The sequence below is a fragment of the Alosa pseudoharengus genome, unplaced genomic scaffold (genome assembly GCF_046254945.1).
Source record: "Alosa pseudoharengus isolate Yale_2024_CS ecotype anadromous, Long Island Sound unplaced genomic scaffold, YU_APseudo_1.1 YU_APseudo_1.1_scf_24, whole genome shotgun sequence".
In the NCBI taxonomy this organism is placed as follows: Eukaryota; Metazoa; Chordata; class Actinopteri; order Clupeiformes; family Clupeidae; genus Alosa; species Alosa pseudoharengus.
Genome location: NW_027468689.1, coordinates 24210169 through 24236017, shown reverse-complemented (window position 1 = coordinate 24236017; position 25849 = coordinate 24210169). Strand labels below are relative to the sequence as shown.

At 44.6% G+C, this 25849-nt stretch overlaps 2 protein-coding genes across 4 annotated transcripts in view; both read right to left on the bottom strand.

Annotated features, from left to right (window-relative positions):
• Positions 1–591: 591 nt before the first annotated feature.
• On the bottom strand, positions 592–4454 carry LOC143142016 (E3 ubiquitin-protein ligase TRIM35-like). Its single transcript, XM_076302706.1, has 4 exons — positions 3928–4454; positions 2655–2750; positions 2335–2565; positions 592–1617 (listed from the first exon to the last, which is right to left on the bottom strand). Exons 1-4 carry the CDS (start codon positions 4324–4326, stop codon positions 1495–1497), a joined length of 849 nt encoding a protein of 282 aa, XP_076158821.1. The 5' UTR covers positions 4327–4454; the 3' UTR covers positions 592–1494.
• Positions 4455–16053: 11599 nt separating this feature from the next.
• The window catches only part of r3hdm1 (R3H domain containing 1), a 56877-nt gene continuing 47081 nt past the window's right edge, over positions 16054–25849 (bottom strand). For 2 of the 3 annotated variants that reach the window (XM_076303536.1, XM_076303537.1), the window contains 8 exons: positions 24129–24286; positions 23582–23733; positions 21659–21762; positions 19188–19360; positions 17431–17578; positions 17146–17255; positions 16746–16820; positions 16054–16198 (listed from right to left, as the gene is read on the bottom strand). In XM_076303536.1, coding sequence (XP_076159651.1) covers positions 16196–16198; positions 16746–16820; positions 17146–17255; positions 17431–17578; positions 19188–19360; positions 21659–21762; positions 23582–23733; positions 24129–24286 — 923 coding nt within the window. In that variant the 3' untranslated portion in view covers positions 16054–16195. Of the gene's footprint in view, positions 16199–16745; positions 16821–17145; positions 17256–17430; positions 17579–19187; positions 19361–21658; positions 21763–23581; positions 23737–24128; positions 24287–25849 lie in introns of all 3 variants that reach the window. The other variant, XM_076303538.1, reaches the window with a different exon arrangement.

Sequence of the window (25849 nt, the reverse complement as noted above, 5' to 3'; positions counted from 1 at the left end):
CCTTCGTCTTGGACACATTCAGAGACAAGTTGTTTCCTTTACACCAATTCATAAGGTTGTTGATTTCGTTTCTGTAGGCTGTTTCGTCATTGTTTGTGATTAAACCGATTACATGCATGCGTATACAAGGAGTAGAGGAGAGGGCTCAGAACACAACCTTGCGGAGCTCCCGTGCTGATGGTCAAGGAGGAGGATGTGATAGAGCCCATTCTCACCACCTGTTTTTCGTCAAGAGAGGAAATCCAGTATCCAGCTACATAGGCCGCTGTGCATTCCTAGACTCTGGCTTTGACAGAGCGTAGCTAATGCATACTGTATACCACCGGATCAGATATTGATTTATGCATGTGTGAATTTTTCATAACTGATTTTACATGTCACAAACTTGTAGCCCTTATATGACATTTAAAATGGTGAACTCTCCACAATAAAAGACATTTTATCACATATGTAATCCTCAGAATAACAAAAGTCAAAGTGGATCAGACAGAAACAGGAGAGAAATTAGATACAATATTCAAACATGGAAACACTCATTCTCTCTCAGTATGTAGAATTGTGTTATTATCAGAGTCAGAGAGTGACAGCATATGTGTTCAAATAGAGTGAGATGTTTATTTGAAAATGTCATAATTATGTCAAACTGCATATTCTACATCTACACCAATAGACAATAGACGAATCAAGTAAAAAAATAAAAAAAAGTATCAAGAGTGAATATCTAGATTTCTTAAAGGTGGGGTGTGCGATGCAACAACGTTGCATTTGTTGATGTTCATTTTTATACTTACATTTCTTAGCAGATAATTTTGTCAAATAAATGTTATGGGCTTGAAATGTCATATGATCGCTGAGTGCATATAGTATATATTAAGAATAGAAATAGGAATTAGGTCTGTATTTGCAACATGTAGGCCATCGCAATAAGAGTAAATAGTTAATTCTACTTGGAGATAGTAGGCCAAAAATAAGTTTGAAAATATTGGCATATTTAATATTGACAGAAATCCCATATCATATACCCTACTGATGACATGTTTAAGTTAGAGATTATGGACAGCACGGCATTCGGGTATACCAGAAAAATAATTAATGTTCAAGGTGGTAATACGGCCACAATGTACAGTCCATTATCCTGCTTATACCACTGCTGCCACACTTGCATTATAATTTGCTGCTATAATTTTCACCTTTAATTGCTAAAACTTGTTTGTTGAACTACATCTTTCCACCTCCAATGTCTGGCGCTGCCGCAGACGTGGTGAACTTGGGCCAAGGGGTCAGGGGGCCCTGAAGCCCAAGCCTTTGCATGGAATCATTGCCTCAATATCAACAAATCAGGATATACATAGGCTATGAATCTGGTTGAATTTAGCATTGGCCATCCCCAAAATACACCAGAATACAGGAAATCACATCAAATAAATGAAAAAAATTCTGGGGGAGGACCCCCAACCCCCCCTTCCCACATATACAACAATTAGTGGGGGGCCCTTACATCTGGTCCCTGTAGCCTTGAAGTTCATAATCCGCCCATGGCTGTAGAGGTGGTGCAGGTGTTTCCTGCAGTGTGCACTGGGTTCTAGAATAACACCTTTCCACTGTGCTCTTGTAGTTCTAGAAAAGAACAGTGGAGTAAGTTACAGCAAAACATGAGCAAACTAAAGCCAGAATGAGTAAACCATACCTAAGGATAAATGCTGAATGTTGGCTTTGTGTTCATTCACAAATTATGTTTAACATGCACATTGTCCTCTCTATCATCATCATCACTTAATACACCAGATGGAATGGTGAATGGAAAGGTGTGCATCACTTCATGCCCATTCGGTTATTAAGTGATGATGCAATAATAGGCTACTACATCTTTTTCTAGGTCCACTGGCTTTCAGAGCCGCTCAGTTTTCTCCATAGACAGTAAAATAAACATTTTCTTGCCGCTATTCAGTGCAGCCTTTAAGTAAATTGTCATCCTACTACTCACTTGTTGCCTCCTACCTAATAAAATCCTATTTTTCACAGAAGCCTGGACATTACCCTTGATTCAATCATCTGGCTGCACGCCTACAGTAAATACTCTGTCAAAGTTAACCAATGTTGTTTTACCCTCAATAAAACGGAGGTGATTAGGTTTACAAGTGGCAAAAACTATCTGGCTGCACTAGTAAACGCTTTTTGACCAAAAAGCTGTTGGGCCTGTGATTGTATGTGAGGTTTATATACTGTATTATTTGGGCACATGTCTACAGTACAAGTTCAGTAAAGCTCGCCAGTTCTCTTTGTCGGATGAGAAATCAGTCCATACTGTCACTGAAGTAGAAGACTGCTTCTTACCTGTAGAAATGTGAGGTCATCAGCTCCCATCTGCTTTTCAATGGCTCCGATTGTGTCTGAAAGAGATGAGATCTCTCTGCTCATCTTCTTAATCTTCTTCTTCATCGGCCGAATCATCTGCTTCTCTTTCTCCATCAGGGCAGCTATCCTGGCTGCCTCTTCATCTTGTAGACCCTTGCGAAGCCTCGCAAAATGCTCTTGGGTCTGCCTCTCTTTTTCTAGAGCCTGGCTCTAGATTAACACACATAATAAAACCATCTTTCAGTTTCTGCTGTAAAATTGAATGGAATTGAAGTTAATGACTAATATTCATCTCTCACCTGAATATTTCTTACTGCCTGGCCACTTCTGAGTTTCACTTCTTCTTCAGTCTTTAGTTTCTGTCTGAGGGACTGCAGCATAATCTTGAGTTCCTCCTGAAACATGCACAGACTTCACTATTGGCTAATGCACCAAGTTGTTCTTAAATGGGCCACACCACTTTTGTACTAGGAAATATGTGGGATCATACCCCACAGGTGTCATTGTAATTATTGTGATTATTATTGTCATTGTATATATACATAAATATGTAAATGTAAATCAGGTTTCTCGGCCAAGTAAACTTGTGTATACAAGGAATTTGGTCTCTGCATTTATCCCATCTGTGAATTACTGAACACACAGAGCACACAGTGAACACACAGTGAGGTGAAGCACACACTCTAACCTAGAGCAGTGAGCTGCCTTGCTACAACAGCACTCGGGTAGCAGTGAGGGGTTAGGTGCCTTGATCAAGGGCACTTCAGCCGTTCCTACTGGTCGAGGATCAAACCGGCAACCCTCTAGTTACAAGCCTGAAGCACTAACCAGTAGGCCACGACTGCCCCATAGTATATCCAGAAAATGTGCACTAATTTGACTAAATTGTGTGCTCATTTTATTAAACTAGTCCAGTGCCAACATCCTATCCGGCCATGCTCCCCCTGCCCCCAAACCCCCATCTACCACCACAACATGTCACCAAAGATGGTTGATTACGAAGATACTTCCTGAGAGGGCATTTCCTGTCCCTGGAAATGTATGCAAATAGGGTAGCAGTAGTACACGCCCCGGACAGGGGGGGGGGGGCACTATCCCCCATTTATGCAGTGATCGGGCTCCCTTTTTAACATTGAGGCCTTATTTTTCTGAGCAATGGATGCACATTTTGGTATCATGATCTCCAAACCCTCCAAACCCTTGTATCATGATCTCCAAACCCTCGTGACAGTATGACCCTCCAGTCGGGAGAAAATCAACATTAATGAAGGTGTACACCAAGTTTGTTTTGTACTCCGGCTTCTGTCTGGCGTGGAACCGAAGTGTTCAAACGTCAGTAATACGTCAGTGACACGCCCCTGTGCAGGCGCCCTGACGCCCTGCCCCCAAAACCCCCACCACAACATGTCACACTCACCAGCCACACTCGTATGCCCACGGCACATTCTTTCTTTTTTTTCTGGAGGAAATATTTTTCCACTCTATGACAATTCTGTGAGACATTCATAATTCCTTAAAAAGCAAGCTATGTGTAGTTAAAATTAACTGCCAGTATCATGTCAAAATCCATACCTTAATATCTAGTGCAGCCTCATTGATGGGACTGAAATAATGGTTTTGATGCTTCTTTGAGGTCTGACACACCAGACACACAAGCTGTTTATCGTCCAGGCAGAAGATCTTGAGTTTCTCACTGTGCAGACTGCAGAGCACCTCAGATCCTGCTGAAGTTCTCTGACTTCTCTTCTGTAAGAAAGTCTCACACAGGTTCCTTAGATGGAGATTCAGAGGAGGCTGAGTATTTGAGGATATCTTCCTGCAGATTGGACATTGTCTAGATCCCGTGTCCCAGACCATCTGCAGACAGAGCTTACAGAAGCTGTGACTACAGGAGAGGAGAACGGGATCCCTGAAGATGCCCTGGCACACAGGACAGGAGAAATCCTGTACTGAGAAAGAATTAGATGCCATTGTCTAGTTACTGGTAGACTTTCTTTTGAAGTGTGCTTGAAGATCACTGCAGATTCAAGAAAACACAATCTAGTGAGCTACTTTCCAGTGGCTGAAACCAAATGCTATGTCTGTGTGCGCATCATAAGGTTTTGACACAGAGTTCAAAATTAATCCACTTCCTAGTTTCAACAAGGGGGAAACAGAGGGAGGGGCTTGGGTCGAGGAGGACTCTGATTGGTATTCTACAATATGAAACAGCTATTTGAAATTGTTAAGGCAGACAAAGCACCTTTTATCATTCTGGCATCAATCATTTTGCACATTCTCTACTTAAAATTCCTTGAGCAATTCTAAAATACATTTTTGTGAAACACTTATTATAGTTCTCTATTTAGACACACAATTAAAAACTTTAAAGTATGCTATCAAAGAAGTCTTATTCTAGAGGAGGACACTGCCTAGATGTGTCATTTGGTATTTGTGTGGAGAGTATTAATGCAATAATGTGGTTTTGGCAAAAATGGAATAAGCTTTTTTTGTAAAAGTGTGTGTATGTGTGAGTGAGAGAGAGAAAGAAAGAGAGAGTATGTGGGTGAGAGACATATTTAATTAAATCTGTTGTGATGTTCAACCCTGTTAACATTCACATTATTAGACTATTGACATTTGTCAAACAGAATTCTTAACCTGGAACTGATATATTTCTGTATGCTGGTTTGTACTCTATGTAATGCTTGTTGTATAAGTTGTTTGTTGTGTTATCTGTATTGATCGCATTGTCTGTATTTGTCTATTTCGTCCTTTTATCCCCCTTGCCCAGGGACCACTATGTAAATTAGCTGTATAGCTAACTCTGGTACAGGTCTTGAACTGTACATGGCCCCTGACAAATAAACTACTACACTAAACAAAACTAAACTAAACATGAAGTGTGTCCCAATAGATTTATTTAGGGCACAAACAGTAAAATGCACACACTTGTGCATGTGCGTGTTTATGTAAGTTGGTGTTTTTATGCAAGTGTGTGTGTGTGTGTGTGTGTGTGTGTGTGTGTGTGTGTGTGTGTGTGTGTGTGTGTTTGTGTGTCTGTCTGCGTGTATGCGTGCATGCTTGCGTGTATGTATTGCTGTGTGAAAGACAGAAGAGGCCATCACTAGATGTAGTCTGAGTAGTTCTGAGATATTGAGCTTCAAATAGTTTTAGAATTCCATAGAGCTAATTATATTGATAAGTGGAACAAGCCTCTTTAGATATAATGTCCAAAAATGCATACAACTTCAATAAACCCCTCACTTCACCTTATGAAGTTGTGACAGACTAAGACTATGTCAATAACTCAATTTAAGCAAAAATGTTAGATAGAACCTTAGAATTCTAAGAAGATGAAGTGTTTCAGCCTATGTGTTCACCTCTGTTCTCATTTCAGCTTCAGGAAAAGAAACTTAAAATTAAGCTTAACTTTCATTTCTGGTGAAACAAGATAAGCACAACTGTCATTTCCTGTTTCAGCAAGAGGACAGACGGTGTGTTCATGCACATGGGAAACAAAAAGTTCCCAGTGAAAATTCGTTCGTTCACATCACCTCATTTGGAAATAATTGATTGGTGGAATGGGTTTTTCACACATTCCGACTGCAAAGCACATGGACGCTGACAGTCACCCTTCTACACCCCTTAACCTTTTACACCCCTTAACCTTCTTCACCCCTTAACCTTCTACACCCCTTAACCTTCTAAACCCTTCTACACCCCTTAACCTTCTACACCCCTTAACCTTCTACACCCTTCTACACCCCTTAACCTTCTAAACCCTTCTACACCCCTTAACCTTCTACACCCCTTAACCTTCTACACCTTCTACACCCCTTAACCTTCTACAGTTAAACAAGTCTACTTGTATCACATGATGCAAAACATTTCCCAATGTTTCTGTGCCAGTATGTTATCACCTCAGCCAATCTCTGACCTCTCTGGCATGATATAATCCTCTAATAATAGCCTAGCCTGGAAAATCCAGACCCTGATAATCTAGAAAGATGAAGGGTCTGGCAAAGAACAATGTAATGGCCCAACTCGAGGGGCAGCAACAAGCATACATTTAAAAATGTCAATGCACGCAACACTGCACGCAACACTAGACCATGTTTACTCTGAATGATTTCGGACTTCGACGCAATCGGATAACACTACGACCAATGTGTACTATCCTGCAACGTTGCAGCGCTGTCTTCATCAGTTTAGCTGGTTCCCCGCAATGTTGGGGTAAAAGTAACGTGCATCATTGCTCTTTGCCAGAGTGCTCTCGCAAGAACTCTGGATTTCAGGGTATGCATTTCCAGTATTGGCGTTACTTAGTCGTTTGGGGCTTTTTGCCTTTGTTGTGACAGGACAATGAAGATAGAAACAGGAAGTGAGTGGGAGAGAGAGAGATGGGGAGGGATCGGGAAATGACCCGGGTCAGACTCAACCCCGGGTCCCCATAGACACTTGGACCCCAGTGTGGTATGGATGCAGTAGCCAGTTGTGCCACAGCACCTCTGAGGCTTTTGTCTGACCTGACCCCCCCCCCCCGCCCCCCAACACACAAACACACTTGCACCCATTCTCTTCATCTTTTAGTCTCATTTAACTTATTCACAGTCTCACCCCCTTCCACCTTTGCTTTTTTCCATCTCTCTAATTTTACAGCCCTCTACTTCAGTCTTGTTTCCCCACAATAAAAGCAGCAACATCATTCAATTCATTTGAATTCATTTTTAACATGAATTCAAGAAGGTGATGCCTTCAATACTCTCTGTTTAATTGAGCTTATCCAGGAAAAAGCAGATTGCATTACAGAGCGAAAAATGTCCTGGAATCGGATCATATATATTTGAACTGGGTTGAAAATTCATAAACATGTATTTTGATCTCTTACAATGTGAAATACATAATACTTACAATTACAAATCTCTCTCTTTCTCTCTCTCATGCACACACACACGCGCATGCTCAGAAACACTCAATTCAAATGTCATATGTTACCATTATTTTAAATAAACAAATAAATACATTGGTCTGTAACCAACCACTCTCCTGAAAGAAGAAGTAACACTACATTTGCAATGACATTTAATAGGGAGTAATGGGGTGGGGGTGGGCACAGGAGATGGGAGGGGCTTTAGGACGTCTTGTTTTTCTTTTTTGAAAGGCCAAGCAGGCATGTGAGGGTGCTGTCCATTAAGTGGTCAAAAAACACTTTGCCGTACTTGATCTTCACATTGTAGGCCTCTCGGTCTTGGTCATGCCACTGGTGTTCCTCCACTGGTATCTCTTTGATCTGGAGGATCAAGTTGATGTGAAGAGTTAGTGTGTTTAGTGTTTGTACCTCAATCTGCACACTTACGAATGGCGACTGTACCTTATTCTGTAGAGTTTCGAATGAAACTTTGACCACGCCTGCCCAGCTTTACCACTCCAGGAGGTTTGGTCCTGAGCCCTGACCTTGGAGGGGCCAGCCTGGTCCTCGCGGTTACGCTTGACCAGCGCCTGCTGGTCAGAAAGGACTGAGCCTCGGGGTGTCTCCTTCCGCAGCGGGTTGTGACCAAGGGTCTCCTCCGCACCAGACACGGCACTGTCAGTGAACTGAAAGAGAGAATGTGAGTTTTACTTAACAGGATCTTAAAGGACCAGGTGAAGGCTGGGAATGTGACATTCTTAGTTTAGTGCTTAGACTTTAGTGCCTGGAGAAATCTTTTTCATCACCCCAAAATACTTGGGTTATACATTTAAGGGTCAGTCTGATGCTGGTTCTTATCAGCCCAAACAGAACGTTAGGTTTCAACGTTAGGTTCTAAGAAGTGTTTTTTAGAATAGCCCGATATGTGTCACCTCTAGTATGTGAACCAGCCTGCGCCAAGTGTCACCTGTGTTGACCATACGGTTTCTACATATATCTATGGTTATAACTCTGTGGGAAGGTCAGAGGTCAGAGAGGGTCTCACCAGAAACTCTGCGCAGTCATCAGTGCTGCTGAAGGACGAGCAGGTCTCAGCCTCATCATCCATCTCGCCCTCGTCGGACTCAAAGTCGTCCTTGTACTGAGGGTCACTGTCCTCCATGTCGTCCGGCATCACTGTGGCATCATTAGAAGCCACCTCACACTGTGGAGTACAGAGAGCGCCGTTCCTCGGACACTGAGAAGGACAACAAACAACACGCAATCAGTGATATAAAGGATGAGCTGACCTTTTCCATACACTTAGATGCCATGAGCTCAGTAGCAGTGTATTTTGTATGACCAAAGCTTGGTCTAGTGATGTGTAACATTATCTGTACATGATCAGTACATGATTTATGATGTATCTGTAACAAAACTTGGTTTGATTTTCTGTTGTGTTTTCAGGGCAGTAAACGTTTAGCAGGCTGCTTATTTCGCCTGCAATTGAAAAAAAATCAACTCCAGGCGGAAAAGCGCCCAACATCATTCATGTTTTAATTAAAACATAGTGCATCTCACAGTTTTACGAGTGACAAACCAGCCCCTGTCTGATCACGCTCTTATAGTCACTCTGCACACCACATACCTTTGTGGAGATCTCTTCATACTTAACGCTGTTGTATGAGGACTTGTCTGCCATCTCCTGGTGTTCTCCCATCGCCACCTTCAGGCTCAGATCATGTTCAAAGGTCTGGTCCTCAGCATCCTGCACCTCAGTGTGGAGGACCTTAGTGTCCTGGCCAGCAGCCTGGAAATGAATGCACTTACATTTATATTTTATTTAGCAGACACTTTCTATCCAAAGTGACTTACATATGTCAATTCTATTATAAGGGACTACATTGTCACCACAGAAATGTGGGGTTATAATATAATATGAGGTATAAAGATTTATGCAACAATTCTCTTTGTTTGGAGAGCTTCAATTGTGTAGCTGGTGTAGGCCAGCTGTAAGAGTATTGTACTGTATCAGATAGGCACAGGCTTTCCCCACAGTAAGTACAGGTGGCTTAAGGGGACACTAATCAGTCAAAGACTTACAGATGCTGCGGGAGAGACCAGCTTGGCCTTCAGGTCCGTTCGCTGCATCTGACCAGGTTGCAGAACTGAGGTCTCTACGACAGACTCAGACATTTGGGCCGCCTACCAAGATGAATTATGACATCAAATCATTCCACTCTGCAGGCAGCTGTGGGGTGTGTGTGTGTTAACCTGGTGACTATAGTGTGTGTGTTTTCTTGGTGACTGTAGTGTGTGTGTTTTCTTGGTGACTGTGGTGTTTGTGTTTTCTTGGTGACTGTGGTGTGTGTGTTTTTGCTGATGTCTGTAGTGTGTGTTTCCTGGTGACCCCTGACCTTTCGGTAGGCCTCAGCTTGCTTCTGCAACTGGATAATTGATGCTCTCTGGGTCTCGAGGTCGTTCAGGTGTTTCAGGAGCAACTTCCTGTCCTCGCTCGCAGCCTGAATGGCCTGAGTAATCTTCTTCATCTGGGCCTGTAGACAAAAATAAAACCTTTACATTTACACTCAGTGACTTACAGACAAGGACTGTCATTCATGCTACTGTGCAAAAAGAGAACTTAGAATAACAATATTACCAACAAAATAGTTATAATCCTAATATTTAATAAGACTTCATAATATTTAATAAGACACTAATAATTATTAAACAATTAATTTAATATCAGGTAATTTTATATCAGAAGGACCAGTGAGAAATACAGTGTTGAACTTAAATTCCGTTAGACATCAAAATTTCTTTCACATCGTATAGTCTGTCAGTTTCGCTTTTTGGCTATTGCAAGGATACCATTTTCAGGAAACGGATAGCCCACCTGCTGGTGCATCAGCTGGGAGGTCACGCGGAAACTCTCCGTAAGAGGGTCTTGACCTGCCTCTTCACCACACCTGCACAGACAGGACAGGAGAGCAGGAGGGAGCAGTAGGCAGTCAGTCAGTCAGCCATTTAACAAGCAGCACCAGCCTTGGCTAGCAAGGCCGAGAGTGAGTTGGAGAGAGATTCTTTGGATTCTTATTATTATTCCGCTGACCGCTTTTTCCATACGCTCAACTTGACCTGAAACTTCGTTCAAACTTTGTAGCATAGGTCTCCAAAAGGACAAGGTTGCTATGTCTTTATAAAACATTATACTTTTTGAGATATTAATGAAAAACAAGCTTATTTTTCCCATAGACTTTGTATTAGGCATTATGTCATAAACTGAGTTGCACCTATTCCAACCAAAGATTCTAGAGCGCTCCGCTCTAATGGCCTGTTCAGATTACACGATTACACGAAGGCCCTCTTAACCGATCTTGTAATGTGGCCAATCTCCCGACCAAGACACGGCAAGAATTTATGGTTCATTGATCGCCTAACCTGACATGCTCCTGAATATGCCTATCAATATCCATTAAACTATCTGTCTATCAACATCCATGGGCACTGAAATTCCTACCTAGCAACCTCCATAGCAACCATAATTACCTTAGCAACCAACATAGAAACCACTTTAAATAGCATAGTAACCACTATGATTACCCTAGCAACAACCTAGCAACCACTACCATAATGTCAACCTACCAACCACCATAGCAACCAACATGATTACCCTAGCAACTAGCATAGCTACCACTTTATTTAGTATATCAATCACCATATCTACCCTAGAAACAACCTAGCAACCATCTTAATTACCCAAGCAACAACCTAGCAACCACCATAGCAACCAACGGGATTACCCTAGCAACCAGCATAGCAACCGCTTTATTAAATGTACCAACCACCATATCTACCCTAGCAACACCATAGCAACCATATTAATTACCCAAGCAACAACCTAGCAACCACTGCCATAGTGCCAACCTAGCAACTACCAAAGCAACCAACATGATTCCCTAGCAACCAGCTTAGCTACCGCTTTACTTAACATAGCCACCATCATATCTACCCTAGTAACACCATAGCAACCATCTCCATTACCTTAGCAGCAACCTACCAACTACTACCAAAATATCAACCTAGCAACCACCATAGCAACCAACATGACAACCCTAGCAACCAGCATAGCAACCATATTATTTAGCATAACAACCACCCTGTCTACCCTAGCAACATCATGGTAACTATCTCTGCATGATCTGTTTAACTATATATTTTACATCACATTTTTTTCATGCACTGGTAATTCCCTGAAATTGAATTTCTGGTTAATTTAGCAGTCACTTATATCTAAAGCAACTTACATATGTAATTTATATTACAGGTATTACAAGGCCACTGTCCCCAGAGCAACTCGGGGTTAAGTGCCTTGCTGAAGAGCACAACTGTGGAAGCTGGGAATTGAATCCATAACTTTAGCTATCCCAGCTCATTAACCACTACATTACCACCGCCACAGTCAAGCTATCTACATTTGGACACCAGCCTGTCGCTAACAGTAGAGCTGAGTGCATTTACGTGTGCATGAGTGTGTCATATTGGCAAAAAAAACAGCCCACATTCTAAACAAACTTGGATCCGGACCAAAGGCTCTAGTGTGAATGTGCCCTAAGTATGTATAGGTAGGTGTGTGTGTGTGTGTGTGTGTGCATATGGGCAACACCAGCCTTGGTTGGCAGGACAGCAGGTCCAGTTTGGCTTGGGCTTCCTGGACGAGGGCCTGCTCCTTAAACTGAAGCACGGTGGCCCAGAGCTCAGCTCGGCCGTTCTCCTCGGACACCATCCGATCGATCGTGCTGAACATGAATGATGTCCAGCCATCATCCACCACAGGGGGGCAGGCAGCAGCCGCCACCGCAGCCTGAGGGCACAGAGAGGGGGACTGGGTTACTGGGGAACAGCTTATCTGCTGAAAAAAGCCAAAAGTCCCAAAAGAGTATCTAAATCTGCCCACTTCGTGCCCATCTAGTTGAATCAGAGTGGTTTCAGTATGTTGGTGTGTAGTCGAATCAGAACTAAAACAGCTTCAGTATCTTGGATGTGAATCAGGGCAGAATCTGAGTGGTTTATAGTATGTTGGTGTGTAGTCGAATCAGAGCTAAAGTAGTTTCAGCATGTTGGCCGCTGATCAGATCAGAACAGTTTCAGAATCTCAAGCACTAAACTGGTTTGACTAAAGCAGGTACCTCCTCAGCTAAGGGGACAGTGCTGGTCAGTTGGGGCAGGTGTTGTCCCAGACGCTGCGTTCCTATCTGGGTCTGCAGCCAAACCTTCATACCCAACAGGCATTTCTCCTTGTTAGGACCTTGCACCTGTGGTGTTCCGATGGGTAAAACAATTGCTGGTAAATAGTCTTCACATTTGAAACTTGCTCCTATACAAAGCATAGCCTATTGGACAATAACACTTTGGACAAAGTTTGGACAAAATTGCCGGCTAAACACCTAAAATATTTTTTGTTAGACTGCTCCGTTACTTAGCCACACCTACCTTTTTTTCATCCATTAAGGCCTTGAATGGATTTTTTTGATCCATGACCATGGCATCAGTTTGCCATTCAAGGCCAGAAAACTCCAATGAATGAATGTATGAAGGTAGGCCTACGCCACCGTGTGCCTCACCTGAAATCATGATTGAAATATTAGGATGAGAGCTAAAAGTAATAGGCCTACCAATCAATATTTAGAGTAGCAGTAGCCTAACTATTTATTTTAGCCTAATCATTTTCTTACCTTCGACCACCGTTGCACCCATGATGTGTAAACACACACCTTATGAGTTTTAAGTCAGTTGTAGGCTATCCTAAAATCCGTGAGAAATCAAGAGCGATAAAAAAATTGTCTGCTCACTAGGTGATGTCCAGAATAAAACTTTAAACTCAACTAACATTCCACGTAAAAAGCAGAATCCTAATGAGGCAATAAACGCGTATTGAGGCGTCATAATAGTTTAGGGACCGAACTGTCTGCGACGTGACGTTGTAAGAATTCCAGTGAACGTGGAATGCCACTTTATTTTATGCCAGGTTTTATTCCGGGACCGGGACTAATGCATTAATAATATGATGCACTGCAACTAATAGGAAATACAAATTCAACCAGAAGCTCATCCCTTTCAATTGTATCTGTTTTCTCATACAGAATCCCATAACGTCCAGTAGGCATTTGTAGGCTATGCAATCAACAGTCTCAATAAAACACAATTTTCACATGAGCTCCACCTACACGCCCGTGAGGAAAGGCTTCTCGGCCTATGTGCTGAAGTTTTCGAACACCTAGAAAGGGCATTCTAAATCTCTTCTCTCGCACTCTTCCCATCTCACAACTCCATATTTTCATTGTAAATGTAGGGTTACGGCTTAGCCTAGTTGTTTCAGACCAAAGCTACATGTGTGAAACAGAGTGAGCAGCATTAACCATGTTCTATATTGGTCAATTGGTATTGGGAAATTCTGAAATAGGCCTATGCATATATGTTCATTATGTAGCCTATGTTGGAGTGGACATCTAAAACAGTAGCCTGGTTTTCACCTGCGTGAAGCTGCCCCCCCCCATAGTTTTCCGCCAAAATGTTAAGTTATTTAACTTAATTATTTGTTGTGATTATTATTGCTCCTTGTGTTAACAATTTAGGCTACATATAGGCTGAGTGGTTAAGTTATGTAGCCTACTTTTTACAGCACATATAATTTGTGTAGAAGTGGACAAAAACAGCTTGACGGGAGACTTTAGGGGTTAGTTATTCAACTAGGTCATCAGTTATTATTTTAGCTCATAGGTATCCGCCAGAAGATTTTCAGGAGAGGACAAGGCTTCTCAACTCCAGGGGAAAACGTAGTCACAACCATGCGATGACCACCAGAGGGCAATCTAGACTTACCATTCATATTCAATTCAGGGAAAATAAACTATGGAGGAAGCTGACAGCAACATGACTGTCATTTCATCGTAGGTCCACCCTTTTCGGAACTTCAGTGGCGTGCTCCCGTCAGCGTTTCACTCAGTGGAAAACTTAAGTAATACAACTACCTACCACATTCAAACGGCACATTAAACGAGAATCTGTTTTGGTGTAAACATTTATTGGTTTCAAACTGAAATAAAAACAACTTGCACCAGCAAACATTTTACAGCCTTTCAGAGTCCACGCATCTTCAACAAACATAAAAGAAAACAAGGGGAGGGAGGTGGAATTGCGTAAATGTGCAAACAGTTATTTTTTTCCAGTGAACCTTGAAAATGGGATGATTCTTTTCCTTATAAAAATGTGGGGAAGGTGAAGGAACCCTTTTAAACGCAAGTCTTGGCCGTGCGCGAGAGCAGAGAAGGGAACAGGTGGTAGAGGTTGGGGCACAACGCTTAAAGACTGCAGAAAAATGCAAAAAAAAAAATATATATATATGATTTTAAATTAGGTTAAAAATATCAAAACAGAAAAAAATGCTGAAACCAAGAAGTCATTCACACTCCCATTTGTGCCTGTTACCAGCATGACATTCACCGTGAAGAGAGAGTGACTGAATTATTCAGATACTATAATAAATTATTTACGATTTATGGAGTCTGGCTGTTATTTTCCCCCCTCCTCTTACCAATTGGCAACGCGTGTGTTCCACGTTGTCAGGATAGATCTGCAGAGATGTGGTTTAGAAGGCACGGAAAATAAAGAACAAAAGTTTAATAGTGATTGATTCTGTTGTGTGAGATGTTCTCATGGCAAGTTGATGGTTATTTCACGCACCGCTGTGATGGATTTACCAAAACCCGAGAGAGAGAGAGAGAGACCGGCGTCTGTGTGAGGGAAGCAAGCCGATGCGGCGGCCCCCTTCGTTACAGGAAAAGAGGAATAATAATGTGATTTTTTTAAAAATGAGAGCAAAAGAGAGGAAGAGGAGAACGAAAAATAATAATCTAAAGGGAGGATTCCGGAAATGAGAGTTGAAACTAGAGGGGGAGGGGGCACGGCAGAGCAGCTGAGAAAGTCTTTTTGAGTCTGGCACGGAGATTCCACATACAAAACAAAAATAAAAATAATCATAATATCAAGGAAAAGAAACTACATGCGGCTGCCCATTTTTTTTGTGATGTGTCCTGGTCAAATCTTTTAAAAGTGAGGAAAAGGAGAAACAAAAATAGACGGGATAATATTTTGTCACTTCATTGTGTGTTCTTCGGTGTATTTGTGTGTATAAATATTACCTTGTCTGATGGCAGATTTTTCTCCCCCAGCTTTTTCTTTAGAGAACATTACAAATACAACACCCCCCCCCCCCCCCCGAAAAAATAGTCCCTTATAACTTGAGTGAAAATCCCATTGTGTATGCGTGCTGTCTGTGTGTGTGTGTGGCCAACAGTGGGTACAAGATGAGAGGTGTGTGTGTGTGTGTCAGCTGACGCCAAGGCCATGGCGGTGTCAGAAGGAGGGGGAGTTGCGATGTGAGGGTGGGGGATTTGTGAGTGTGTGTGTGTGTGTGTGTTTGAGTTTACCCATCCCCCCCCCCCCCCCGATCCTCAGTGGGAGCCGGATCGCTGCAGGGCGTGTGTGTCGACGCGTCTCCTGCTAGTTCGTGGCCGGCGGGCAGCTGGCGATGAGGGGCAAGCTGTTGTGCTTGAGCAGGGCATTCTGGGCCGTGGGAGTGGGGGGGATGAAGTGGCGCCACGCAAACAGGAACAGAACAGGATGATGTAGGCCGCGGCCAAGATCTGGGCCCCATCAGGGGCCGGGGGAGGGGATCCGTGGAGGAGGTTGGGGTGGTGGTGGGTGGCTGCCCGAGGGCCCGACGTGCGGGCCACTGGGCAGAGCTAAGGGGGAGGAGGGAGGGGGGAGATGAGGGCAGGTGCGGGGGCAGGGGCAGGGGTGGCGGCCATCTTGTGGCGGCTCCGGCTCGAGTCAGTTCGCCCAGAAGGGAGTCCACCTCGCCACAGCTCAGCCCATCCAGCAGGGCCGTCACCTCCAGAACACGCCCGCTCACTGGACATCAGGGACAGATCAACACACACACACACACACACAGAAACACAACACAACACACACACACACACAGAGACACACAGACACAAAGAAAGATAGAGAGAAAATAATTAAGTAATTAGGATATTGAAAAACTCCCTCATTAGCAACAGGAACTTTTAGAAATTCAAATGAAGAAGAACAATTGTCCTGTTTTGTTTTCATAATGGCAACTTCATTAATTAACTTGAACTGATAACAGTAACAACTAAAGGGTTAATATAGATAGATAGATAGATAGATAGATAGATCGATAGATCGATAGATAGATAGATACTTTATTGATCCCCAAGGGGAAATTCAAGAAACAAATGGGTGCTTTTGAAAAGGTTAAAAGCCCTATGAAGCCCTATGGCTGGGTTGCGGCAGTGTTAGCAAAAGCTGGTAGTGCGAGGCTGAGGCTGGGGAGGAGGCTAGGGGTGGAGAGCGGCCATGTAGCATCAGGAGCGCGGGGGCCATCGCTCCCACCCCTAGCCTCCCCTCAGTCACCTGGAGGAGGGTCACCTACGCTGAGATCAGTGGAGAGAGCCTTCCGCGTCGGCTTCCTGCCCCGCCCACCGCCATGCCGGATACCCATAGGGCCCTAGGGGACGACGACAGGGAGAGGGGTCAGGTGTGTTTGTGTGTGCGTGTGTATGCATCTTTACCTTTACGTGTGTGTGTGTGTGTGCATCTTGATATCTGTGTGTGTGTGCATGCATCTTTACCTTTAAGTGTGTGTGTGTGTGTGTGGGCGCATCTTGATATCTGTGTGAGTGTGCATCCATCTTTACCTTTACGTGTGTGTGTGTGTGTGTGTGTATGCATCTTTACCTTTACGCGTGTGTGTGTGTGTGTGTGTGTGTGTGTGTGTGTGTGTGTGTGTGTGTGTGTGTGTGTGTGTGTGTGTGTGTGTGCGTGCGTCTTACCTGGTGGGGGTGATGGTGGTTGGGAACCATGTGTGACCCGTGGAGCAGAGGGGGCCGTATGGGGGGGTTGTACTGTAGGGGCTGCCCAAGAAGAGGGTACCGTGCGTCACCTGCAGGGGGCGCAACAAAACAAACACACTTTAGATTGGACACACACACTACACATTCAAGGGCAAAAGTTGCGAACACAGGACAGTTTCCCCGACACAGCTGAGAGAATCTGGTGCATACACCCATCCTCCCCCTCCCTCTACACACACACTCCTGTCTGTGTTTTTAGCTCACCTTGGCCAGGGACGAAGGGTCGGGAGAAGTGAGGCATGATGGGAAGGGGGGCGAGGCTGGGACGGACGTTCTTCATGTTGGCCAGGTGGGCCGGGGTGGGGGAGGGTGGCGCAGGCGAGCTGGAGGGACTGCCCAGCTGGGGGCTGCCCTGCGGAGGCCCAAACACAAGGACACACACACACGTGCGCGCACGCACACGCACACGCACACACACACACACACACACACACACACACACACACACACACACACACACACACACACAAAGAAAGACACACAGAGAGAAAATGCTCAAGGTCGTGCCACAACAATGCCACACATGCTCCACTTCCTGTTATAGTATGGCACAAGGACAGCCCATTCACTATGAGTGATTTCACCACACTGGCTGAGAGACATTATTTTTTTACTCCACTACTGTAAGAGTAGTAGTTTATTCTCTTATAGAGGCTTCTTTTTTATCCACCCTACTATTCACACTTTCTGACACCCATTTTAATAGTCCATTTTTGTAATTTGCTCTCTTTTGTGCAACATTTATTTATTTAAGTCCTTTTCACACCATCTCTAAATAAACACACATATTTGTATCCCCCTTGAGAGTACCATGGGGTGAAATAAAGGTTTAATAGATTCTGTGCAGGCCCATTCAGTTCCAGCTGTTTTGCAGTTTCTCTTTCTCTTCCTATGAGAGTTATTCTCTGCTGTCAGAGCAGCAATCTACACAAACACACATTTCACTAAACTGCCCTTCACACCTATGGGCTAATGCCTCTGGACCTTGATCAGTGTGTGTAAACGGCTTGGGATTCAGGCTGGAAAAAAGATCACGAGGAGCCATTAAAGTCACCGCCTGTGTGTGTGTGTGTGTATATACAGGGATGACTAATATAAGGAAAATATTCTTATTAAAATGTTTCCTTCATATGAAACTCCTCATATACAAGGGATCTAAAGGCTGCTGTTGTAAAATGATAGACATTTTGAAAACGGCACTGCAACTTCTCCATGCTAATGTGAAACAACTATTGACAAAAAAACACTAAAAGAGTGGTAAAGTGATTGTTATGTGTATGTATATTCCTGCAGATATTTAATATTGGGCACTTACTGTTTTTATATCATCCTTGATATAATAGCTTTGATACGTGTAAGTTGTCAGGTTAAAACCGGTCTGCTACTGAGCAACTGCCCTAAGCAGTCAGTGTGTGTGCGCGACTCATGACCTTGTCAATTAACATCCATTATGAAGATATCACAGCAACATGACCATGTTCAGAGATGAGTAATGAGAAGAACAAATGGCAGTGGAATATTCTCTCTCTCTCACACACACACTTGCTCATTACATCTAATTAACATAAAGCTCAATTCTGCTTTCTCTCTCTCACACACACTCGAAGTCACATTAACATACACAATTGAATTCGCTCGCTGTCGGCCTATCTACCCGTAAGGTATGCACTTATCACCCTCATTCACACACACACACACACACACACACACACACACACACACACACACACACACACACACACACACACACACACACACACACACACACACACACACACACGGAGGCTGTGTTACCTGTGAGGTGTCCAGAGACATACAGTCAAACGGATTGTGCAAACACAATCAAGAGGCGTGTGGTCGGGAACCTTGAGACTGCACACACACACACACACACACACACACACACACACACACACACACACACACACACACACACACACACACACACAAAGGCAGCGTACCTGTGAGGTGTCGTGCGGCGTGTTGTCGGGGAGCTTGAGGCTGCGCTGGTGGTCCAGGCTGTAGTACTTGTTGTGCTTCCATTGCTGAGGGGAGAGAGCTCGCGGCTGGTGGGACTGGGGTACCGTCAGCTGCATCATCACCACGCTGCCGCTCGGAGGGGGCGCATGCACACCTGCCGACACACACACACACATTTAAATTATATTCAGTCACACTTCGTTAGGTCAAGTCAAGTCAGGTTTATTTATAAAGTACTTTGGTCAACTGTTGTCGTCCTATACAATCAAAAGGTCAGGACCGGTGACAAAACTGTAATGATTCAGTTAACGTGTAGCGTGACGGAAAGTGACAATTCTACAGCTGAAATGGCTTATCATCAGAGTACAGTAGTTCACTTGCAGGGTCCTAAACCCTACACACTGGCGTCATAAGGACCAGGCGCAGTAGTATTGAAGAAACAAAGCCAAAGCCTACCCACAATCCCTTGTTCTGACTGATGCTTTCATTGCTTATCTGCTATAACACTGTGGGCCACACATGTCTCAACTGTGCCATTAAAATGCAAATGCTCACTTTCTGCAGTGTAGTGATGGAATGTAAATAGCCATTAGAATGGCTAAGCAGGCCTGCGTTCTGTGGACACTTGTATTTCCTGTGCCGACTCATTCCACTGGGATACAAAACCCTCTGAGGGGGAAGACAACACCGCTCCTCGTTTCCTCTCTTTGTCTCCGATCGTTCCCCCGGCCCTCCTAATTAAGCATATCATTAACCTATACGCTCCTCGAAAACAATCAACGAGTGGGATACACCACGTGTGATTAAATGCGATATTTGCCTAGGAAAAAAAATTGCTGTTGACTTATGAATTATTCAGTGAGTCTTTGGCAGCCGCCGCAAAGTGCAAGGGCACGGAGACATTAAAACTTAATTGGGTGATTTCTTCCCCATGGCAAACGAACCAATCGTGTGTGGACGCAATGCAATGCGCTGAGAGAGGCGACGACCTTGGCACGACCCCCAGACCCACTCAGGTAGGAGAGAGGCCCGAGACAGGATAGGTTTCAATTATTTCAAAGGTGATGGCGGAGTAAGAGAGAAGGGGGAGGGGACAACGTTCATGGGGACACTTCTGTTAATTAAAAAAACAAAGAAAATTATTATAATAATAAAAAATATTATAATAATAAAAAAAAATATATATATATCCTCCCTAAGAGAGTGTATGAGATTATAAATGAGAGAGGGGAATTTCTATCTTCACACACACACACAAACAAATACACAAACAATTAAGAAGTTTTCTGCGAGTGCCTAACAGGCGAGTCAGCCTTAAACGATGATGTACTTTCAAGATCGCTGGAGGCAAAGTCGATGCTGAGCACGGGTAAATTCTGGAGCTTAATAAACACCGACACAAACTCATTAAATTGCCGCAGAAGGCCACAGCTCTGACTGAGATTTGCCTGGATATGGTGTTTGATCTCAAGCAAGTCACACACACACACACACACACACACACACACACACACACACACACACACACACACACACACACACACACACACACACACACACACACACACACACACACACACACACACACACACACACACACACACACACACACACACACACACACACACACACACACACACACGTCTTCTGTGGTTTGGTTTGTGCATAATCATGGCTGTCGAGACTGACAGACTGAGAAATCCACTCAGGAAAAAAAAGTAGTAAAAAAAAGAAAAGCGAAAATCCTGGATAATGAGGGTGTCTGTGGAGTGAGCGGTGGAGGAGATATCTCCCCGTAATGATTTCCTTCAAAGATCCTTCAAAAGAGACACATTTCCACTTATTTTCCCATGTCTGAGTCTGTGTGAATACATTTCCGTCTCCATATTCCAGGAATACAATCTCTCCTTCCTTGTGGTATGTGTGTGTGTGTGTGTGTGTGTACCAGATTGATTTTGGTACATCAAGTCACACTTACTCTTTCAGGCCCTAGTCCTTCCAGTTGATGGGAAAAGTAGTTCATTCAAAAAGCTATATAAGATCAGTTGTGTATGAAACAGTAAATGTGACAGACACAAGTACAAACTCATTTATTTTGATCCCTCAAAATACATCTGGAACTGGACTAGAAACCCTGCATCTTTATTTCTGTGATTATCAACAGGAAATGATCCATTTAATGTAACATTTACAATTTAACAAAACAAAACTTCAAAGATTTTTTTCATGCCATTAAGTATAAATGCAGCGTTATGACTGTACCCGTCTTTCAATCATTCCCACTACATGAATGAGATTTCCAGAGATATTCCACATGATCATTCAAATTTTTCAGGAGTACTCAGTAAATATTGATTTCTAAAAGTCATGTTCATATGTCAAGGTCAACTGAGTACATTGTGAGGACATCTGTGTGTTCTAGAATCATGTGTGGTGCACTGTGATTGGGTACCTGAGCAGGGCTGCGTCGGGATTGGCTGTGAACTGCAGGGGGACGTGGGCCTGGGGAACGGCATCTGCTCAGAGCCCGGCGGGGGCAGGAAACCCACTGTGGAGCTGCGTACACCCCCCCCCCCCCCCCACACACACACACACACACACACACACACCAGATAAATGTCAGGTGCACTCATGCAGCAGAAACAAGGACATACTGCTGCCTCCAACAAGCAGCACAAACCCACCCGCCCAGACCAAGCCTTAAAGCCTTAGCCAGTCCTATGGCCTCTCTGGGTGCTAATCCACAGGCCAAGGCCCCGCTTCATCACCCTGCACATAATAATGATAATAAATAAACTAGCAGGGGCCAGGATGGAGGATGAGGCTGAGTGTGTGTGTGTGTGGTATATGTGTGTGTGGTATGTCTGTGTGTGTGAAGGAGGAGGGGGGGGGGGGGGGACTGACTGGAGCCCCAGTCAGCAGCCCTGTGGCTGGGGAGACTCTTATCAGCACCAGGCCTGACCTTTGCCGTCGGCAGAAGAATGAGGGGCTGTCAGGGAGGGTGTGGGTGTGTGGGTGTGTGGGTGTGTGGGTGTGTGTGTGTGTGTGTCCGGCTCAGCTGGAAATGTTAAGTCCTCCATTATGCTGCGCCTCACACCATCACCATCCCCTCTGCTCCACTCTGTTCACAGGTCTTTATATTTATAAGGTAGAGAGAGGGAGAGAGAGAGAGAGAGATAAAGGAGGAAGAGAGTGATAAAGAGAAAGGGAGAGAGAGAGAGACTGACAGAGAGAGAGATAAAGAGAGGGAGGGTGAAGGAGAGAGAGAGAGGGAGGGAGCAGGGGAGGTATGAGCAGGTAGGAGAATGTCAGAGCGAGTGAGATAGAGACAGACAGACAGACAAAGAGAAAGTGTGACAGAGAGAGAGAAGAGAGAGAGAGAGATGGAGGGAGCGAAGGAGGTAGGGAGTCAGAGAGAGTGAAGGAAGGAGAGAGAGAAACCAGAGGAAAGAAAAAAAGAACAGAAAAAAAGAGCAAGAGAGGCAGAGCTGAGAAAAGAAAGCTGGAGTCTGCTGGGAGTCGAATGGTTCTGTTGAGACGGGCAGAATCGGCCAGCATAGAAATCATGAGGGACTGGTGTACACACACACACACACACTCACGCACGCACGCACGCACGCACGCACGCGCCTCTGGTCGGCTAAAAAAGGCTCCCTATCCTCAGAGAGCAGAGGGGGAGCTGACGCAAGCAAGTGACCTTGCATGCTCTTGGGTGCTCCTTGTTGGTGCCCCCCCCCCAATCCCATCCTCCCCCACCTTTCTTATGCAGCCCTTGCCACTTAATCTACTAAACCCCTCTTCTACTGCACTTTTTATCCCCCCCCCCCATAAATGCACAAATAGGCAGACACCAGACATAATTTCACTGCATTTCTTACATCCAGTAACTATATGCATGTGACAACAAACTTCCTTGTATCCTTGTATGCGCTGCACTCGTCTTCAGCTCACCCCGCTCTCCTCCTCCTCCCTGACCACCAGCGGAAGAGCCTTATTAGTGTAATAATCTTGCGGTGGTCACTCTCTCTCTCACACACACACACACTAAGAGAATACTGATGGTGCAGTTATGCTCTCCCTAATGCCATTAATCACATATAATTATACACAGAGGTGCACACTAGGACAGGCCTGCTGGCTGGGAGCTCTGCAGTATGTGTGTGTGTGTGTGTGTGTGTGTGTGTGTGTGTGTGTGTGTGTGTGTGTGTGTTTATTGTGAGTGCTGTGATAGTACGAGTGTGTATGTGTGCATGTATGCATAAGCGCTCTATGTGTGCTTTCAAGAGAGTGACCTGGTGCCTGTGTGTGTGTGTGTGTGTGTGTGTGTGTGTGTATGTATGTGTGTGTGTATGCGTGTATATATGTGTGTGCGTACCTCATGGTGGTGTGCTGATTGGGCGGAAGCACACTATAGTAGACCTGCATGCCTGACGAGGGCATGTGCCCCTGGTTGCCTTGGCTGGGGATCAGGATTGGCTGCTGATATGTCTGTTGAGGCATGCTCTGAGATCCTTGGGGCATTGATACCTGCTGACACACACACACACACACACACACACACACACACACACACGCACACACACACACACGCATACAGATACAGACACACACACACAAGCACAGGTAGGAGGAAAAATGAATCAAAGCCGAGGAAATAAATTATGTTTCCCACGCAGTGCAGAATGTCCCAAGAGGGGAGAACAGGTCTCCCTTCAATTTCCACCTATGATTGATTTCATTAATCAGGTTTGTGATGTGAGCAGCCTGTATGTGTGTGTGTGTGTGTGTGGGTGTGTGTGGTGTGTGTGTCTGATCGCGTATCTGTGTGAGAGTGCGGGGGCATGTTGTTAACAGAAGGCCTCCTGCTGTGCCTCTGTGTGTGTGTGTGTGTGTGTATGTGTGTGTGCGCCGGGAGGGCTCACCTGATAGGATGGCATTGGAGGGTACTGGACCATCATGCCTTGCATCTGACTGCCCATATTGCTGTGCTGGCTGCTCACCAGGCTTTGATTCTGAGGCTGTTGCACTCCCACTACACTCTGGTAGCCAGGAGCTTGATTTGGCATCACAGTCTGGTAACCTGCAGACAGGAGGAGGAGGAGGAGGAGGAGGTGGAAGATGGGGGAGAGGAGGAGAGACGGGAGATGTCAGAGCGCTGCCATGTCATGGTTGTTCTATCAAACAAACAAACAAACAAAATGTCAAGTTCTAGAATTGTGTCATAGATTGTGACAGAGCCCTAGAGAGAGAACATTAGCGTCAATGGAGTCGTCACAACTCTCTATCTCTCTGGCTCTGGATTGTGTTCCCTGAAACTATTCTAGAAACCATTATGAAACTGAAACTATTCTATTCTAGAACAGTTTCAGGGGACACAATGTAAAAAGTGGTGCCACACACTGATGATATCCAAAGGCACACAACACTGGGGGGAGAACATTTTAAGTTGATGTTTTTAAGAAAACTCAAAAATAAAACCAACATGTTCCGTTCAGCAAGAAAGTGAAAGTACTTGGACTAGGACCTGAATGTGCTGCATTAGTGTTAAAAGAGACAGAGCGGTCGATGTAAAAAAGAAAAACATCAATACATCCTCTTAAAGACACTACTTCATACAAAAGATGGAAAGGGAGAAAGGGAAAGAAGGAAGAAAAAAAAAATCAATAAATGGTTCGAGTCAAGACAGGCCCTCCTCCTCGTCCTCGTTCTCCCGAAAGGTCATGTCGAACACTCAGACTTAAAGTACACGTGTTCAAGATCACTAAAGACACGGGAGATGGAAGAGCCAAGGAAAAAGGGTCATAAACCAAGAAAAAAAAAAGGTCGGCCATTCCTAGGATATAAAAACACGCACTAGTTTTTTTTCAAGCATCTTGGCGTGCAAGTCAATGTCATCGGGAAGGACTCTGTGGGTCGGCTTTCACCCAACCAACCCAGCACTGGACACGACCTCATTCCGCCCCCCCCTCTCTCTCACACATATCTAACTTTCCCTCTCTTTCTCTCCCTCCTTTCACTTTTACCTTTCAATCATTCTCTCTTTCTCGCTCTCTCCATCTCTCTCCCCTTTAACTTCTACCTTTTCATCATTTGCGCGTGCTCTCTCTCGCTCTTACTCTTTTACCTTTCCATAATTTCTCTCCCTCTCTCTCTTCCACCTAATGGTTTCCTTTCACCTCTTGCTATCAGCTGATCTCTACTTTCTCTCTCTCTGCTCGGGGTCTTATTCAGGTAGACCGCAATCAATTCCGACCAAATGAGAACGAGGAGGCGGCGGAGGAGGTGGACACCGTGGGGTGGGGGGGGGAGGGGGGCACAATGGCCTCCCATTAGTGGCTGAACAGAGGGCTTCAGCTATTTATAACAGCGACCCTCACACAACCACCATGACATGGGACAGAGACAGAGGGAGAAAGGGGGAGAGGGAGAGAGAGAGACAGAGAGAGGGGGGAGATGGAGAGCAAGAGAGAGGGGGAGAGAGAGAAAGAGTGGGAGGGGGGGGGGAAGTGAGAGGAGAGGAGAGGATGAAAAAGAGAAGGAATGACAGAGGGGGAGACAAAGACGGAAAGAGAAAGAGATGGAAAGAGAGACAGAAATAGAGAGAGAGATGGAGGGTAGGGAGAGAAAGAGCAAAGTGGCAGAG